This window comes from Ursus americanus, chromosome 26, assembly GCF_024610735.1.
Source record: "Ursus americanus isolate L20-20 chromosome 26, mUrsAme1.1.p, whole genome shotgun sequence".
In the NCBI taxonomy this organism is placed as follows: domain Eukaryota; kingdom Metazoa; phylum Chordata; class Mammalia; order Carnivora; family Ursidae; genus Ursus; species Ursus americanus.
The window spans coordinates 10,798,618-10,818,510 of NC_142152.1; the positions used below are offsets into that span (position 1 = coordinate 10,798,618).

Below are 19,893 nucleotides of genomic sequence, written 5' to 3' on the forward strand. Positions count from 1 at the left end.
AAAAATTAAACTTCATCATACCAACTTCCATTTATGAGGGCATGTGTAAGTGAACTATATTATTACTATATATTTTGCATGTATGAAATTATATTATGCACAGGAGAAATTTATTAAAAGTCCTCATTCTTGTAAGGCTGATCGTGTTTTATTTTCTGAGAACCAAAACAACGCGTAGATAGACCCTCAAATCCACTGGGATAGGGGCAGGATCCTCCTAGATCCAGAGACCACCAAACCCAAAAGCTACCTCTGCTAGATGGAAGCAGACAGGTTGCTTCTGAGCAGCTCCACTTCACTGTCTGCTTCTGGTCTTGGTGGCCTTCCTCATTTAAATCTCATAGGAGGGGTGCCTAGGTGGCTCAGTCAGTTAAGCGTCTGCCTTCTGCTCAAGTCATGGTCCTGGGGTCTTGGGGTGGAGACCTGCATTGGGCTCCCTACTCAACAGGGAGTCTGTTTCTCCTTTTCCCTCGGCCCCACCCCCCCTCGTGCTCTTTCTTTCTCTCAAATAAATAAATACAATCTTTAAAAAAATGCTGTAGAGTAGAAAGGTATTTTCATAAATATGCTAGAATAAGGTTTGCAATAATATATAGAGAACTCGTAGAAATTAGTGAGTAAACCACTGAGATCCAAACGGGTATTTGTACATAGGGAATAAACTGACAATTGTTAAAAAAAAAAAAGAGAGAGACACACACACATAGTTCAACCTCATGAGTAATCAAAGGAAACCAGAACTACTCAAAAATACCTTTGTTTGCCTTTTGATGGTCAGCGAGATGTGTACTCTTTATGTTGCTGGTTGAAGAGTAGATTGCTACTACCCATTTGGAAAACACTCTGACAACGTTATTCAAGGTCCTTGAAAATTTGTCCACCATTTGACCAAATATTTCATTTCTAGGAATCTAGCCTAAGGATATAATATTAAATATGGAAAATTCTTAATACCAAAGACATTAATGGTAGCACTTTAAAAATTTACTAATGTCCTTCTTTCTTCTTGGGCCAAACTATACCCCTCCACTCCAATAAATGATTTATCCCAGAAGCTGGAAAATCCTGAAGCCAGAAAAATTGGTTTTATTTGCAAAGAGGGCGATCATGTGGCCTTGAGGTTTTAAGTAACACTACTCCTACTACTAAAAATGATGGCGATCATGATAGCTTCTGCCATGGATGGCTTGGCCATTGTGTGCCAAATTCATCACACATGATTGTATCATTTCATTCCCACATAACCTTATTACCCTGCAAGGTAGGTGTTATTAACCCTGTTATACTGGTGGGAAAACCAAGGTTTAGAGGTGTTGTTTTTGTTTTTTTTCTTTAGAGAATTTCAGAAGTAACTGTAGGAGTTTTAATGTTATTAAAATGGCATCATAAATAAAGAACAAAAAAATTCCCCAACCCTGACCTGTCAGTTTTCCTGATTTGCTATGGGACTGTCAAAGGAGATATATACTCAAAAAACAAGACCAATGGTATCGCTCTTTTATAATGTGCACGAGTGCTCAATACCCCAGCAAGTTCTCTGGGGGAAAAATGGATCAAGCATGTGGGCCAGCCTAAGTGCTTACAAGGTCTTACTCTCCTCCAGATCTAAATCCAAATCTTGGACTCTTATCACAGAGTAGCTCAGATATTGATACAGTGGCCTGGGTTCTTCACCTGATGTGAAGATAGATTCATAACGCTAGCCTCAAGGATCTTACCTGTTGAACAATAAGGAAGCAACACAAAGCAAAAAAGCACCATATCCATGTATTGAATGTTTCAGCCATGCTGATCTTGCTTAGCAGTAATGTCCAATTTATGACTTGGAATTGGATAGATTAGCAACTTCCTCCGTAAAAAAAGACAAAAAGTGAGGGTACAAGTTAAGTAATTTCCCCAGGATTATATGGCTAATAAATGGCATAATCGTGACTTAATCCCAGGTCTGTATGATTACAAAGTCATGTTTCAATCATCATAATATTGCATTCTCTGTAAACATTTGAACTATGTATATGGCAGAAGTGAAAACTGGTTAACTTTGCTTTGTTCCCCTTTCTCAACCGTAAAGGTTTGTTCACAAAGGTATTTTAAAAATTAATAAAATAAAATAATTACCTTTAAGAAATGTAGAAGGGTCCAGGCGTTTCTTATTATCTTGAGAATTTTATATCTAGCATGGGATCTAGCATATGAGCGTTTTACGCATTTGCTAAAATAATATTTCGTGTGGAAGCTATACACGTTCCAGTACACTAATATTTAATTCTTTTCTCAGATGCTTCTTTAACTGTCTGGAAAAAGTAAATTTTAGTTCTTTTTAGTACAGAACTTTCCGTTAATTTTGTGATGAATTAGATACGTCTTCAGAAACAATCCATTTCTGTAGTGTGTGTTTCTAGCGTGATGCTTTGCACCAGTGGCTGAAACATGATACCACTGAGAACTTCTGTCTTCCAAACCATAGAAACCTGGATGTTATCTAGGATATGGGACCAGATTTCCACTCTCTTTAATGAAAGACACAAGTGCAAAAGTAAGACTAAAGGCTAGAGTGTCAGGGGACTATTCACGTTTGGGAAAAGGCAGAGTGAGTCTACATTTCCTTTATTCTACCCTTTCTATTTATTGTGGAACAAAACCCGCAGTTCCCGTCAGTGGTGAAAGTACCCTCTCCCGCTCTTTCTTTTTTCTTCATTCAGTGGTGGCTTGTGTCAGTGTAACAACAAAGTTCTTCGAATGTAATGAAAATTAATTATACATATAATTTTTTCCCATTTGATTGAACAAAACTTATTATGCCCAATGCGAAGAGTCCTGTGCCAGGAGAGAAAACATCAGAGTTTGCATCTCATCTTTATAAATGTATCAGTCAGCCTCCAGTCGGGAGACAGAAACCTCCTCAGTAACTTTTTCTCATTTTTAAAATTTTTATTCAATTACTGTTTTAGTTAAACTTTTATTTTGAGATAATTGTAGATTCACATGCAGTTGTAAGGAATTCTATGGAGAGATCCTGTGTACCCTTCACTGTGAGTTTCCCCAGTGTTCAGTCTTATATAAGTACATAATACAATATTGCAGGCAGGATACCAACATTGATACAGTCAAGATAAAGAACATTTCCATCACCACAAGGACCACTCATGTCGTCGTTTTATAACCCTACCCGTTTCCCTCTGATGCAAACATAGAGTGTGTAACCTTTGGGGATTGGCTGTTTTCACCAGCATAATTCTCTGGAGATTCATTCAGGTTCTTGCATGTGTTGATCATTCCTTTTCCTTGCTGTGTAGTATTCCACGGTACGGTTATAACCACAGTTTGTTTAATTATTCACCACTGCAGGACATCTGGGTTGTTTGTAATTTGGGGCAATTATAAGTAAAGCTGCTATAAACCTCCGTGTAGGAGTCTTTATGTGAATAGAAGTTTTTACTTTTCAGGGTTGACTGCCCAGGAGTGCCATTGCTGGCTTGTATGTTAATTGTGTATTTAGTTTTTAAAGAAACTGCCAAACTTTTCCCACCAGCAATGTGGAGTAATCCAGTTTCTCTGCATCATTGCCAGCATTAGATATTGTCTCAGTTGTTTTTTTTTTTTTTTTAAATATTTTATTTATTTATTTGACAGAGACCGCCAGCGAGAGAGGGAACACAAGCAGGGGGAGTGGGAGAGGAAGAAGCAGGCTCCCAGTGGAGGAGCCCGATGTGGGGCTCGATCCCAGAATGCTGGGATCACGCCCTGAGCCGAAGGCAGATGCTTAATGACTGTGCCACCCAGGCGCCCCTGTCTCAGTTTTTTTAAACCATTCTGATAGGTATATAGTGGTATCTCATTATGGTTTAATTTGCATTTTCCTACTTGCTAATGGTATTGATCCTCTTTCCTTGTGCTTGTTTGCCATCTGTAGGTCATCTTTGATGAACTATCTCTTCATATCTTTTTCTGTGGTATTTGGCCCTAGTGATTGATTATTTCCTAAAAGTTTTCTGTCTTGCTGGAGTGTCCCATTTTTGGTTCTCTGGCTGAAGAAAGCAAGCTTCCTTTGGGACATTTTTTCCCCGTGCACATTGACGTTACTAGGTGTCGGCTCCTCCAGCACACACTCTGGTGTCTCTGAGAGGAAAGAAGATGCACCAAGTCGGTGTTCAGGAGCTGATGACCCGAGTTGTTCAGCCTTCTTGAACTCTCCACTTTTCATTCTTTGAGTTTGTTTTGTATGTGATATCCAGGGTTTTTAGTTGTGCTTAATGGGAAGAATAGGGAAAATTATATCTACTGTATAGTTCCAGAAATTTCCTCGGGTGTATATATATTTTTTGGGTATTTGCTTATGAGATATCTATTTTCAAATTTTATATAATTGTTAACAATGCTCAGGTACGACTGGTAAGCTGAGTAAAACATGAAGATTATATTAGTCAACTCTCAAATTTTATTTTGTAGTTTAAGATCATTGGCCTTTTGGTAAAGTAGTGTTTCGCCTTCCATGTTAGAAATGATGGGGAGTTAGAATTGTGGAAGATTAAAATTGAAGTCATATTAAAGATGTATTAGAATTCTGTCCATTTTATTCCGATGAGCATGTAGGTTCTTTAACATTCCAAAGATGATTCCTGTTAGAGGACTCTAGGATCTGCCATTTTTTGTATTACTGAATGAAGGTGCTTTTTTTTTTTTTTTTGGTAGACTGTTATTTCCCGACAAGAAACATGGTTTTAGATTATTATAATTATTTCATCATGCAGACTGGGAAGAAATTTGGATGTGGGATTATTGTTAAATGAGATAGTTAGGATTCTAAAAACTTTTTATTGAGAAAGTGGGAAAATAACAGGCTGCTTTAGAGAAGTATAATGTGCAAAGGAAATACTCTCTAATAAATAGCCAATAATAGAATTTTGGTTCTTACCAGTTTTTCTGTGTAAATATATCAAAAACATGTTACCTATCTTTTTTACAGATTGAAATTGTTAAAGAAGAATTTAGTGAACATTTAGAAGTTGTAGACAAGATTAACCAGATCTGCAGAAATCTACAATTTCATCTAAATAAAATGAGAATTTTTGAAGAGCCTCCTTTTGAGAAAGAAGCTAATATTATTGTGGATAGATGGCTTGATGTGAGTGACAATTTAATTCACTAAAAATTTTATTTTACTAGCAAATTGATCTTTTCTGTTGTATCTTTAGTATTTTTATCTAATTATAAAGTTCAAAAGTCTTCATTGTAAAATGTTCAAATAATATAAAATTTATGACTTAGGTATTAATTTCATCCCCAGAGTTGGATACTACTAACAAATGGGTCTATCATCTTGAGACATAAAAGCTTATATTCAACTTATTTAAATAAACTAGTTAATATAGTAACCATTCAAGGTATTCATGTGCAACTATATACTTATTTAATACAGTTTTGGTTGAGTAATAATTATATTTTTATGAATTACAAAATAAGAACTTGTCTGTGTTATATTCTCTTCTGTGTTTTAAAAGCACCTTTCATTTATCGTGGTTTAGAAATTAGAAAGACTATTGCTTTCAGTTGCCTGTAAGTGGCAGCAAAGTTTTTTTTGTGGAAGGAAGAATTACGTGATATGTTAAAGCACATTTTTTTGTTGATAAAAGCAAATTATTTAAAAAGCGAAGGTAAACTAAATTTTTATTTTAAAATAGAATGTGTCTGAAACAATGGTTTTCATACTTTTTACCACTAAATGTGTTCTTTCTATTTTTAAATTATGGTAGATAAATGAAAAGACAGAAGACTACTATGAAAATCTTGGTCGAGCTCTAGCATTATGGGACAAACTTTTTAACTTAAAAAATGTCATCGATGAGTGGACTGAAAAGGTCCTTCGAAAAATGGAATTAAATCAACTGGCTGAAGAAGAAAGAGAAAAGCTGAAGGTAATTCGTAACGGAGATAAAATGTATGTTCTTTTTGTACGCAGCTGATGTTTAATACGGAGCTTGCTTTCTTGAAACAGAGTAGAAAAATCACAAAGAAATGACTTATTTCTTTTATTATCCCTTGAGTGGGACCTTTCTGTTCTTTCCTTTGTGGTATCTAGGAAGATGTTAGCAGGCACTATTAATCTGGGGTTGACAGACACCCAAGTGGTACATGGATAAAATGACCTCATATGGGAAAAATTGCATCTTTATTTTTATGAATATCTAACCAAAATGTAATTTTGGTTCCAATTATGAACATAGTCAACAAACATAGTAGGGTGAGCGTTATGTGTCTTTGTTATCAAGAAAATCACAGGTATTTTTGAATCATTATCCACTTGTAACTGTTAACTCTTTATTGCTACTTTGAAATTATGATATTTATTAGTAGGGTCACTTCTAGATCTTATTATTTAAGGTATTAATATAGAAACATATATATTACTATAGCAGAAATTATTTTTAACATTTTGATAACTATATCTCAATATAATTGTTTTCCTTTATAATCCTACATAATTTGTCTCACATTTTATTTTTAAAATGTTGTTACGTGAAGGGTCCACAAGATTCACCAGACTATCAGAGGCATTTATGGTATAAAAAATGTTAATAACTCCTAGAAGAAGCCCCATCAAAATACAAAGCTGTTCCCAAGTGGTCAATATAGGTCCCAGGGGTTGGCAGACATTTTCTTTTTTTTAATTTTTTAAATTTTTTTAAAAGATTTTATTTATTTATTTGACAGAGATAGAGACAGCCAGCGAGAGAGGGAACACAAGCAGGGGGAGTGGGAGAGGACAAAGCAGGCTCATAGCAGAGGAGCTTGATGTGGGGCTCGATCCCGGAACGCTGGGATCACGCCCTGAGCCGAAAGCAGGCGCTTAACCGCTGTGCCACCCAGGCGCCCCGGCAGACATTTTCTTAAGAAGTCGAATGGTAAACATTTTAAGCTTGTAGATCATTTGGTCACCGTCACAACTGCTTGATGCTGCTGTTGTAGCATGAAAGCATTCAGTTAGAGACGATGCATAAACGCTTGGAAAGAACTGGGTTCCAATAAAACTTTATTTATAAAAACAGACTGCCAGCCCTTAGACTGTTAACCCCTGATCTACATCATGATTATGGACAACCTGCATAATTTGAATTAAGCAGTCTCTCCTTAAAAAAGATTAGGAAAAGGGGCGCCTGGGTGGCACAGTCGTTAAGCATCTGCCTTTGGCTCAGGGCGTGATCCCAGCATTCTGGGATCGAGCCCCACATCGGGCTCCTCCGCTAGGAGCCGCCTTCTTCCTCTCCCACTCCCCCTGCTTGTGTTCCCTCTCTCTCTGGCTGTCTCTATCTCTGTCAAATAAATAAATAAAATCTTTAAAAAAAAAAAAAAGATGAGGAAAAATTACCAGGCTGAGTATTAAAATCTTATTAGAGCTTCAAAAAAGGCTAGTTTTTAAAACCGTAATCTCTGGTTCTGCCATTTAGAAAGATTTTACATTATCTCTTTTAACCCTAAGAAGAGTTCTTTCTTATGGCTTATTTACATATTATTCACTTGGATCGCATGAAATCTGTATCTTTGTAGGTCAGGAAACAGTCAAAGATTAGCAATTATATCTGGTTCAGTGTAATAGAAAAATATATGTCTATGTGCTTGAAGACTTTGTAGTATGCCAGGTCTCATGCTTCCAGTCTCATTTGTTCCCTAATCTTTGCTGTTCTATCCACTTTTAAATTCACATATCTATTTTTATACATTTGGAAAAGGTTTTCAAAAACATTTAGAGATTTCTGAGTTTCCTTTGTGTATGATGATAGAAGTTATGATTTTCTAAGTGTGAACGAATAAGTCCCTTAAAAATGCCTTGATGTGCAGGTTGTTTAAAAATTGGAAGTTAAAGATTGGTAAACTGCCAGCCTGTGGGTGAGATTCTGCCAGCAGAGTGTGAGAGTGTGTGTGTGTGCGCGTGTGCGCACGCAGGGCACGGTTTATATGCACAGATCTATGAAATGCAATGCAGGCACTGCGTTCTGTCTAGCACGAGCCTGACCCCCTGTCGTCTTCTAGTTAGACGGCTTCACTCAGTTGTAACATTTGCCTGACTCATGAAGTCACTTGGGTTTCTAAGTCCCAGGACTCCTTCAAAACACAAGTGATTTGGGGGAAATTCAAAGGCTCTCGCAGTTTCTATGTATAATAATAGCGATCATGGGTTCCAGAAAATAAAGTATAAAGTAAAAAGATATTTTCCATTAACATTATTTGTTATAGGAAGAGCTTCAAACCCATGAACAAAAATCTTCAGAGTTCTCTAAAAGAGTGGCTAAAATACAGTTTCTCCTTCAAAGCAGTGAAATACCCCTTGAATTGCAGGTAAGAGAATTTTTATTTAAAAGTTGCAATTAAATCACTCTAAATTCATGTTCAGGGGTACCTGCGTGGTGCTTACTCTTGGTTTCAGCTCACGTCATGATCTCAGGGTCATGAGATTGAGCCCCTCCTCAGACTTGCGCTCAGTGCAGAGTTGGCGTGGGTTTCTCTCTCCCTCTCCCTCTGATCCCACCTTGCGCACGTGTGCGTGCTTTCTCTTACTCTCAAATAAATAAATCTTAAAAAAATATTGTTCATAAACCAGAATTCTAAATCTTTAAACTAAAATAAAATTAGGATCATTTAGTTCACCTTTATTCAATTCCTACATTAAGTCCAACTAAATTTTTAATAGTTGGCATCGTTGATTATATATGTTTAGAATAAGTATTATTTTTGTATTACTTTATTCTCCTTTCACTTATTTCCAGGACTCTTGTGTAGAGGTGGAGATGAAGTCATGCTTCTGTGTAAAGTAACAAAGGTTTCCTCTTGAGTGTCTTTTGGCCATAGGAAGGAGAATATGGCTCAAGTGATAATTGCTAGATGGAGAAGCAGGGAGCTTGCCCCAAGTGTGATTTCCTATTGTGTGAAGAGATTTGCTACAATATTATTTAGATCAGAGTGCAGTGGCTGCATATGAAGTCTGGAGTCAGACTTCCTGGGTGGGGTCCCGGCTCTGCCACCCACCAGCTTTGTGATCTTGGGCAAGTTAGGTAACATTCTAAAGCTTGTATTTTGTACATAAAGTGCTTATCACAAAGCTGTGCACATCATAAACACTCAGTAAATGCTGGCTGTTTAAGTTTTTCTATATATTTTAATTTATTTTCAAATGAGTGCCATGAGATGGCACCTCAGTTGATATGCTAGATAAAACTTGCTTGGGGCGGAAGGATTCAAATGAGTCTTTTGGAAAAAAGTCGGAATGCCAATCTCAGTTTTTCATATTATTTTTTAAACAATTTGAGTTGTATCAGTGATGTAGAACCATGAATTAATTTCCCACTGAAATGAAGCAGACTCTCAACTCATTCTCTAGCCATGCAGTTGTCTTAAAATCTAGTTAAAGTCTGCTACGGACTTTGCATATGTTTCATGATTTCAGGTCATGGAGTCCTCTGTTTTAAACAAGATAGAAAATGTAAAGACGCAGTTAATAGGAGAATCCATCTGCTCTGCGCTTAGTGGCAACACAGCTGAGCTCAGGGAGGACCTCGACCAAGCCAAGACCCAGATTGGAATGACTGAGTCGCTCTTAAAAGCCCTGTCTCCTTCCGACAGCTTAGAGATCTTCACTAAACTGGAGGTATGTCCCAGCTGTTTCTCTTCCGTGGCTCAGATTTATTTTCACACTTATTTCTGATGGCTTTGACCTCTTGAGGTTAATAAAAATAATTACTAAAAAACGAAAAGCAGGGGCAGAAACTCAGAAAAACAATTTGTGTATATTTAGCAGTCTGACCTTTGAGTTGCTTTGCGGACAGTAATTATTTGATCTTAAATTGCATTGTGTTGTACATTTACGGGCTAAGGTAAAGCAAACCCACGCAACAGAAAACCATTGAGAGCTTTACAAAACGATGGAGATCTTTTACACGTTGTGTACACGGGGCTCATTTTGAGGCTTCATGGTTGTTTGTGTGTTTGTGTGTTTAGGAAATACAGCAGCAAATCCTGCAGCAAAAGCACAGCATGATGTTACTTGAGAATCAAATAGGTTGTCTGACTCCTGAACTCTCTGAATTAAAAAAGCAATATGAAAGCGTCAGTGATTTATTTAATACCAAAAAAAGTGTTTTGCAAGATCACTTTTCTAAGTTATTGAATGGTGAGTGCGACGTTTCTCTTAACTGTTTTTGGGAATCTTGACGTATGAATAAGTATTGTGAACATGAAGGCTTATCAAAGCGTCACAAATGGTTGCACGGATTCTAGTTAAGGAAAGGGATTTATTTAGTTAAGATTTATTCAGATAAATCTTTTGGGGGGTGCACTCACTGATCTATGCCTATTATAAATAACATCTGTTTCTTTCAAGTCCCTAATCTTTAGTTCGTGAAAGAAAGTCACCAACATTTTCACATGTGCCCTGCTCACCGTAGCGAGTCTGGGGACATGTCTGTGAGCAGGCCGCCCCTGCACGTGTCTTTGGGTGTCCTGTGTGCTTGGAAAGGAGGTTTGGTACAGAAAATACACCACAGTTTGGGGCGCCTGTGTGGCTCAGTTGGTTAAATGACCAACTCTTGATCTCAGCTCAGGCCATGAGTTCAAGCCCTCCATGCTGAGCGTGGAGACCACTTAAAAAAAATAGTTAAAAAAGAGAAAAAGAAAATATACCACAATTACTCTCTAGAATCTGTTAGCCTCAGAGTTGGGTTTCAACTTATTACCACTTTATATAATGATTTGTAGCCGTGTCATGCAAAGCAACTTTCAAAGTCTCTCACTTTAACAAGGTGTCTGAATTCTCCCTTGAATGAATACAACTTCCTTTGGTTTTTCCTTTAGATCAGTGCAAGAACTTTAATGACTGGTTTGGCAACATTACAATGAACCTTAAAGAGTGTTTTGAATCTTCAGAAACAAAAAAGAGTGTGGAACAAAAGCTACAAAAACTTTCTGTAAGATATATATATATGTGTGTATAAATTTTAATCAAAATTTATCAAAACTAAAATACTAGAGACATAGAACTGTATTTAAGTAGATAAAATCATTATTTTGGAGGTGCCTGGGTGGCTCCGTTGGTTAAGCATCTGATGCTTGATTTCTGCCTAGGTCACAATCTCGGGGTTGTGAGATCAAGTCCCGCATCGGGCTCCACGCTGAGTGTGGAGCCTGCTTAGGATTCGGTCTCTCCCTGTTCCCCTCTCCCCACTCAAGCTCTCTTTCTCTCAAAATAATAAGTTAATTAATTAATGACTTTGACTTACTAATTTCTCTACAGAGATAATGTTTCCAAATAACCAACTCTTCCCCAAATATTTTGAAACTCCATATTTATCGGGCAAGGGTGTGAGTCACTTAAACAAGTCCTATTTTCACACCTATTATAAGATGCTGTTTAACTTAGTTGTTTACTGGTAAATCCAGTCAAGTTAAAATTATATTTGATAAAAAATAAAGGCTTTCCCTAACCTGGATTTTGGAACTCCTTTACTTTCTTGAGAGAGATCTCTTGACTTTTTATTATTTTTTTCTGAGTAATATTTCTTTAAAAAATCTCAGTTGAACTTTAATACAGCTGGTTGAACTGTAGTGGAGGGTAGCCTGAAATAAAAGGTAATGTGCATGGAGGCATTTAAAATGCATATGGCGTCCTTAAATCTTGATCACTTTAGGCTAGATTGTCCAGTACTTTAGTGGTGATATAAGTCATACTCTCAAGCTTATGAGTGGCAATAATTGTTCTTTGTTTGATTCCTTGCTTTGATGATACTGTTATTTATTGGTAGAATTGCCTTTCTTTTCTTTTTTAGTTTAAGTCCCAACTTTTTATTTTTTTATTTTTTTGCTTTTAACTTTGCCCATTGCATGGGTCTTAGCAATTGATGCTCAAACCTTGATACGCAAACATTGAGATAAAATTCTGATTTGGACAAAGTTAAATAGAGAATTGTCTGTTTAGGTTTACATGTTGATTACCAGAAGGGAGCAAGGATTTAGAAGCTGAGGAAAGAAAAATGCAGCTTTCCCAGTCTTATTCCTACTGACGTTCATGGTGACCCTGCATTATTTTGCTTGATGCCATTTCCAGTAGGTCAGATATATCACACACAGTCTACAACTAATATAAATCATCTTTTGATCTTATGCCATTGAGTTAGCCACATCTCCATAGCTCTTCTTTTGTATTAGGTGTTAAAAAGGTGGCATGTCTACGTGCCAGCTTGGAAAAGTGTCACGGGGGTTGTAGAGACCACACTTCGACTTTGCCGGGAGAACATCATTGACTTTCTGTCTTTCTTAAGGATTTCTTGACTCTTGAAGGAAGAGGCAGTAAAATACAGCAGGTGGGAACTGTACTGAATCATGTGAAGAAGCACCTGCCCAAAGCACATGTTAAGGAGCTTAACAGTTGGATTATAAATCAAGAAATTGAATTAGAAAAAATGGAGTCCGTTTGCCAGGCACGAGCAAAGGAGCTCAATGACTGCTTGCAGGAGCTACTGAGGTAGGGAATAAAGGCGATATCTAAATAACATGTTTTCTAATGGTACCTTTATATGTTCTGTGCCTCAGTCCAGTTAACACTGGGATATACAATACACACAAATTTCACAAATAAAATACATAATTTCAATTCTAAGTTTGTCTCTAGGCAGATAGAAGTTAGGAGAATTCTTCAAGTTATCTAATGTGGTAATAGTTCAGAGGTGAGTCCAAAAATGTTTTCTGTTTGTTTCCTGCTCTTTATGATACATTTGTGTAGCTCATTGCTTTATAGAATGCCACTATAATACAGGCTCTTACTGTCCAGGTTTTAATGTTACAGATGAGATCGGGCGCGTTCAGGGTGGTATGGCTGTAGACTGGATTTTAATGTCACAAATTAATTTTTCTCTAAATATCAAAAGAAGGTAGTAAAAACCTGGTTAGCTTACAAAATTCATGCCCACCTTCTCTTCACAGACTCACTTTTTGCTTACCTTCTATTTTAACATATGTAATGTTCTTTTAGACTCCAGGATGACCACAGAAATCTGAGCAAGTGGTTGACTAGTCAAGAAGAGAAATGGAAAGAAATGGAAAAATCAGGAGAGAAAACTGAGCTATTTTGTGAAGCTGTAGCCAGAAAGAGGTAGAGCTGATCTTGTATGAATATATTTTCTGCTAACATGGTTTCTTACATGGTGTTGTGGCTGCTATAAACTTTCAGTGATGTTTGGAATTTACAGGGAACAGTTTGAATCTCTGGCCCAGTTGAACAGCTCTTTGAAGGAATATGGGCTTACTGAAGAAGAGGAAATCATAGTGGAATCAACACATTTGATTGATAGATACCAGACATTTTTGAGACAATTATGTGAAATTGATGAAGAGGCTAAGTTACCTCCTACAGAGGACCAGAGCTTTAATGATCTTGCACATGATGCAATTCACTGGATAGCAGGGATTAAAGAGTCCCTTATGGTTTTGAATTCATCTGAAGGCAAAATGCCGCTTGAGGAAAGAATCCAAAAAATAAAGGTATAACTGCGGAAACTAAATTTCAGAGGTCAGAGTGAACCCTAATTTTTAAAAGATTTAGAGCAAAACTGCAAAAATTTGTTTCTTAATGGAAAATAGGATCATTGTGGAATGGCTGAAGGCATTCAGATGACTGAGCTTAAGAGACAGAAGGGCTGTGATGGATCTAAAATTATTTTAACGCAGACAGAAGAGAGAAGGTATATCCTGTCTTTGTAAGGGCAGTGCCTATGGCGCTGTGGTAGTGGAAGTTTACTAGGATATAAAAAGAATATATGTCAGTACAGAGAGGCATCAACAATGTCAAGGGCAGGGCTGGAGAGGAGCTCTTCTTCACAGCGAATATGTATGGTTTGTAGAGTTTATCAGATATCGAGTGTGTTGTATGGTTCATGGAGGTTATTAGGTGCTGAGGGGGTTGCAGAGGGCAAGGAAATCTCAAGCTCCTCTTGGCCAACTTTTTACCTAAGGGGAAATTCACTAGACATTGTTAGTTAAAGATGCAAGGGACAGAAGCCCATGTGCTTAAAAGGAACCTGGAAGGATTTTAATTACATTCATCAAAGCGTGATGACAGGAAGAAATGGTTATGCATAGTGAGCTATACGGGTTGGTGAGGCTTAGTGAAGTACTTGGGATTATATGTGAAAGGTTTTCCAAGGGAGGTGAATCTGGAGTAGGATTTCCAATTAGGGAGGAACTTGACTGTGTAGAGCAAAGGAGGGAAAGGGAAAGACAGGGAATGGGAATTAATTATGTTGTAGCCGAGGGACAAGAGTTGACAAGGGGCACTGCATTTTCCTGGCAGAAGCCCTAAGTCTCATCTTGAGTGTATAAAAATGTTGTGTTCGGCTGTTACCTTAACTCTCTATCATTAAATAATGGAGTAGAAGGAAGAAGGATTTGCCAGGGTCTTTTGGGCATCTATCTTATTTGAAGGCAGTTGAAAAGAGGAATGCCGTGAGATCAACCGGAAAAATATTTATTGAGAACCAATTCTATATCATGTGAAGGAGACATCATTGTCTTTTGGGCATATATAAAAATGAAAAGATAATTTTGAAATGTATTCTGCAGTCAGAATCTAAATATAATGTGTAAAAATCAAAAGATAGCCTATGTATTTTCCCTAAGTAATGCACACGAGATTCTAAGATCTTTTTTGTTTAATTCAGGAAATCATTTTACTGAAGCCTGAAGGGGACGCTAAAATACAGACCATCATGAGTCAGGCTGAGAGCAGCAAGGCTCCATTGGCTCCAAAGACCCTTACTGATATCAAGAACGAGTGGGACAACACACTCCATTTAGCCAACACATATCTAAGGTAAAGGGCAACGCCTTCACTTCTTCATGACTTTTCGTTGCACCGTGAAGTCATAACAAGTCTGTTTTGTCTGCCTCCTGGGTTTGGATATAATATCTATTGGAGAGAAAGTCAGTAATGTCAGGGGCATCCACAATGTCAGAGGCAGAAATGAAGATGAATAGTTCTCTGGCTCAGATAGGAAATCCACTGTCTTAACTGAGGCAGTGTTTACTTTGGCCGGTTCATCAACCCATGGAGGTCTTGGTAACAAATTAGCTTGTCTATCATTCCACCGTCAACACTCTGCTTCTTACCAAAACCTCCTTCCCCCAGACAGTTTCAGTGTCTGCGTGGTATTACTGCAGAATAATTATGCTTTTAAATATATATTCTAAGAGATTCTTAAATGTGTGCAAATGTTGTCTGAATTCAGTGGACATAATTCTGGTGAAAATTTTTAATTCGTATCACATCTTAAATAGATACATTTACTGTTTAGTGGAAATGTGAATTTTATGTTTTTTCTAGGAAGACAGATCAAAGCTAAATTTAAGTTATAGAAAGTATAAACTAGTTAGTTTGCCCATATACTGAATGATTATTTATTTTGCTTATATGAGAAAGAAAAATATAAGATAATATAATTATACTTAAGCATAATAAAAACTAATGGTTTGGAATCTAAATTATTGAGTGCTTGTTTCAGGTCAAATTGTGTAACAAATATATATATATATTTTTAGTAATACTACAAATAATTTCTGTCTTGATTTCTGAGCTAAACTTAGTGCTATTTAGAATGTCATTAATGCCAAAAGAGTCTTTGGGAATAATTTATATTAGTGTTATTGTAATGCTTTTTATTATAATGTATGTTGTACTGTAATATGCAAAAAGCATTCCAATTTGCTAAGAGTCATTTCATTTCTAAAATATTTGTTCAACTTAGCCATCAAGAAAAGCTTCTACTTGAAGGAGAGAAGTATTTGCAAAGTAAGGAGGATCTGAGATTAATGCTCACAGAACTAAAAAAGAAACAGGAAGTGGGCTTTGCTCTGCAGCATGGCTTGCAGGAGAAGAAAGCTCAGTTAAAAATTTATAAGAAATTCCTTCAGAAAGCACAAGATTTGACATCCTTGCTAAAAGAGTTAAAATCTCAAGGAAGTTACCTCTTAGAGTGCACTAAAAATCCCAGCTTCAGTGAAAGGCCTTGGCTGGAAATAAAGCATCTACACGAAAGTCTTCTCCAACAGCTACAGGTGAAATGGTCAAAATAAAATTTTAAATGATTGTCATAATTATGCATAATTATGTCATATTTGTAAATGGAATCATTTTTTCTTTTGGTAAATCAAAAACTTTTAACATTAATTTTGTCATTTTTAGATACAAATACTAACTCCTCAATCTGTCAGTTTTGCTAGAGGAATCCAATGCCTATTATTTGGTGATGGTGTTATTTTTTCTCATCCAAGTTCTCCTTTTCAGGGGTCAGAGGGTTAAGATTTTTTTAAAAAAGATTTGTCTATTTATTTGAGGGAGAGAGAGCGAGCACGCAAACATGCATGGGGTGGGGGTGCCAGGGAGGGGCAGAGGGATGGATTCGCAAGCAGACTCTGCACTGAGTAGGGAGCCTGATGCAGGACTCCACCTCACGACCCTGAGATCATGACCTGAGCCGAAACCAAGAGTTGGACACTTAACCAACTGTGCCAACCAGGCTCCCCTAATATTTTTTAATGTATCTCTCTGAAAGTGATGGTGTCAAAGTGATCCATGCATCCACCTATCCATCCACTTGTCAATTGGAATGGTTTACAGTTGACCCTTGAACAACGTGCAGGGCTGGGGTGCTGAGCACCACCCCCCCCACACACAGTTGAAAATTTGCATATAACTTTTGACTTTCTGAAAACTTAACTGCTATTGCCTACTGGTGACCGGGAAGCCTTACAGATAACATAAACTGTCGATTAACACATATTTTGTATGCTATATGTATTATACATTGTATTCTTTTTTTTTTTTTTTTTTTTTTTTTAAAGATTTTATTTATTTATTCGACAGAGATAGAGACAGCCAGCGAGAGAGGGAACACAAGCAGGGGGAGCGGGAGAGGAAGAAGCAGGCTCATAGCTGAAGAGCCTGATGTGGGGCTCGATCCCAGAACGCCGGGATCACGCCCTGAGCCGAAGGCAGACGCTTAACCGCTGTGCCACCCAGGCGCCCCTATACATTGTATTCTTATAATAAAGTAAGCTAGAGGAAAGAAAATGTTAAGAAAATCATAAGAGGAAATACATTTACAGTTTTGCACTATAAAGATCCGTGCACAATTGGATCCATATAGTTCAAACCCATGTTAAGGGTCAGCTGTACATTCATTATTCTGTATAAACCTCATCAGTTTCCCTCTCTTGCATGAATGGTCTGCAGTAAAAGAGTTAAGAGATAGATGTCAGCTTGCCATGAGGGACTGTATTCTCATAAGAGAATTGTCCATAATTCTTTGCATCTTGGAAGTTAGATTCAATGTAAGGATCACGTGGATAAGAAATCCTGCTTCTAGGGGCGCCTGGGTGGCACAGCGGTTAAGCGTCTGCCTTCGGCTCAGGGCATGATCCCGGCGTTATGGGATCGAGCCCCACATCAGGCTCCTCCGCTAGGAGCCTGCTTCTTCCTCTCCCACTCCCCCTGCTTGTGTTCCCTCTTTCACTGGCTGTCTCTATCTCTGTCAAATAAATAAATAAAATCTTTAAAAAAAAAAAAAAGAAATCCTGCTTCTAAGCCTGGGAGATGTGCAGAGATAAAGAGATACCACTTGATTGTAAGTGGTTCAGTTTAATAAGTACTTCTTTTCTGATCAGGTGTGGCCACCTTATTTTCTTATTCCAGGAAAAGAACTTGAAGGTGGGTTTGCTCTTGAGTTAGGACTACTTTCCTAATACACAATGTTGGAATTCAATTCTTAGGAAAGGAATCTGAGGTTAGGCTGATCTCATACAGTCTCATTTCCAACTGTGGATATTTGGTTTTACTAAGAAGGATAATTAAGGGAGCTGCTTTATTATAGATGTTTGTGATTTGATGATATAATTTGAAGCATTTATATTTTGTAAACCTCTTGAGAAATAAATTGTCCTCAGGAATGAAATGAAGGCAAAGAAGCATGGGGGAAACAAATGTGATTTCAATAAGCCATTTTCAGGGGAGAGGAGGAGATTTTACATTGAAATATCTCAACTACTAAAAACTTTACTTTAGAACTCTGGACAATTTATGGCCCTATTCCTATTTCAAGACGAAACCTCATGAAACAAGTGTTTGTGAACAATTTAATAATTTTCTGAGTGAGAAAATTCAGAGACATAATTGGTGAATTGTCAATGGTTTTATTTTTAGGATTCTGTGGAAAAATTGGAAGGTCATGTTCAAGAACACCACTCATACCAGCTTTGCGTCACAGACCTGAATGCCGCATTGGATGATATCTCCAAGGAATTTGCCAGTTTTTCTGATAAGCCTGTGGATCAAACAGCAGTTGAGGAAAAACTGCAGAAACTGCAGGTATTAAACAGTGTTCAGACATGATGGACATTAAAACAGAATCAATATTAATTACAATGAAGAAATCAGTGTCTTTGGTCAGAAATCCAGTTACCCTTGAAGTGACCAAGATAATTAAGGTTCTGACTAGTCACAGAAAATGGGAATGTTCTTTTTTAGTGACCAAGTCCATTTATGATTTGAATTGAACATTTCCCTGCACTCCGGACGCTCAGAGACCAGACCGTTCCACCCATGACCAGTCTCTACCTCCTGGAGATCTTTGTTTCAAAGACAGCACAGTGATTCCAGGAGATACTGGGGAGTCAACGAATGTATCTGATGCCACAGGACCAAGGGGGAAATGTTTCCGTTTTGCATTCTTTATCGGGGTGGTTGGGAATTGTATAATTTTTACCTTATTACCTTTCATACTCCTGGCCTAAATTAGAGCTCTCTCCAGATGTAGGGCTTCCAAAATCCTCTCCCTCACTGCAACAGCACCTAGCCCCTTGCAGTGAGGGTTATAGCCCTTGACCCACATCCTCAAAACACATTCTTTGGATTCCCACTCTTTGCTTAGCCAATATAAGCACCCTGAGAGGTATCTTCTAGAAGAAAACAAAGTAAAGCATTTTCTCGGTTACTTCTTTGACAGCTGCTTAACCAGAGATTTCATGGCGTGAGTCTCAGAGCAGCACTGCTGAACTGAGTGTGGGAATTCTTCATCTCTTTTTTTTTTTCTTTTTTTTAAAGTTTTAAAATTTATTTAAGTAATCTCTACACCCCACACGGGGCTCAAACTCATGACCCCAAGATTGAGAGTCGCATGCTCTTCCGACAGAGCCAGCCAGGCGCCCCCTTCTCTCTTTCTTTTAGGGATCTGGGAATCAAGCAAGCCTTCTCCATGGCGTGACATTCTGACAGGCTACCTCAGGGCTCATTATGTCCAGGGCACTCTTTGGGTGCCATGGATAACTAAGAAAAGTGGTAGATAGGAGCCCAGCTGAGGCTTCTCCAGAAAAATTAGCATAGAATCTCTGCTATAGGTAGAAGGAATCTCAGAGGCCATCACGTTCAGACCCCTCATTTTATGTGTGAGAAGCTGGGTTCTGGAGAGATGAGGGACTTACAAGGTCACCCATGTGAAATGACAGAGTAGGGGCTACAGTGCAGGTCTTCTGACCCCACTAGACATCTCTATACTTGGGTGTCGTACACTTTTGTCATTCAACGTGTCCAGAAAATAACTCAACTTCCCTTTCTCCATCTCCCAGCTCCATACCAGTAGGCCTGCTTTTTCTTCCATGTTCTCTGACTCTGAATATTTCTACCATCTCTCTAGGCTTCAAGTCAGAAACCTGGTTATCCATCCTTTCCCAGACTCCTCAATCCAGTCAGACACTAAGTGCTGTCTCTTTCTTGTCTGGAATATCTGTACAACTTCTTCCTGCCCCAAGACCCTCGTTATTGCTTCTTCAGAGTAGGCCCTCACCTCACACACCCCTGCATTG

The 19,893-nt window shown here is 37.8% G+C and overlaps 1 protein-coding gene across 4 annotated transcripts in view; it reads left to right on the forward strand.

Moving 5' to 3' along the window:
• Nucleotides 1-19,893, forward strand: part of SYNE2 (spectrin repeat containing nuclear envelope protein 2) — a 307,352-nt gene that overhangs the window by 129,466 nt on the left and 157,993 nt on the right. For all 4 annotated transcript variants that reach the window (XM_045810585.2, XM_045810589.2, XM_045810586.2 and 1 more), the window contains 12 exons: nt 4,967-5,125; nt 5,754-5,915; nt 8,233-8,334; nt 9,440-9,640; nt 9,991-10,162; nt 10,843-10,955; nt 12,306-12,508; nt 13,016-13,135; nt 13,233-13,524; nt 14,700-14,851; nt 15,783-16,092; nt 18,236-18,400. In XM_045810585.2, the coding sequence (XP_045666541.2) occupies nt 4,967-5,125; nt 5,754-5,915; nt 8,233-8,334; nt 9,440-9,640; nt 9,991-10,162; nt 10,843-10,955; nt 12,306-12,508; nt 13,016-13,135; nt 13,233-13,524; nt 14,700-14,851; nt 15,783-16,092; nt 18,236-18,400 (2,151 nt within the window). The remainder of the gene's footprint in view (nt 1-4,966; nt 5,126-5,753; nt 5,916-8,232; nt 8,335-9,439; nt 9,641-9,990; nt 10,163-10,842; nt 10,956-12,305; nt 12,509-13,015; nt 13,136-13,232; nt 13,525-14,699; nt 14,852-15,782; nt 16,093-18,235; nt 18,401-19,893) is intronic.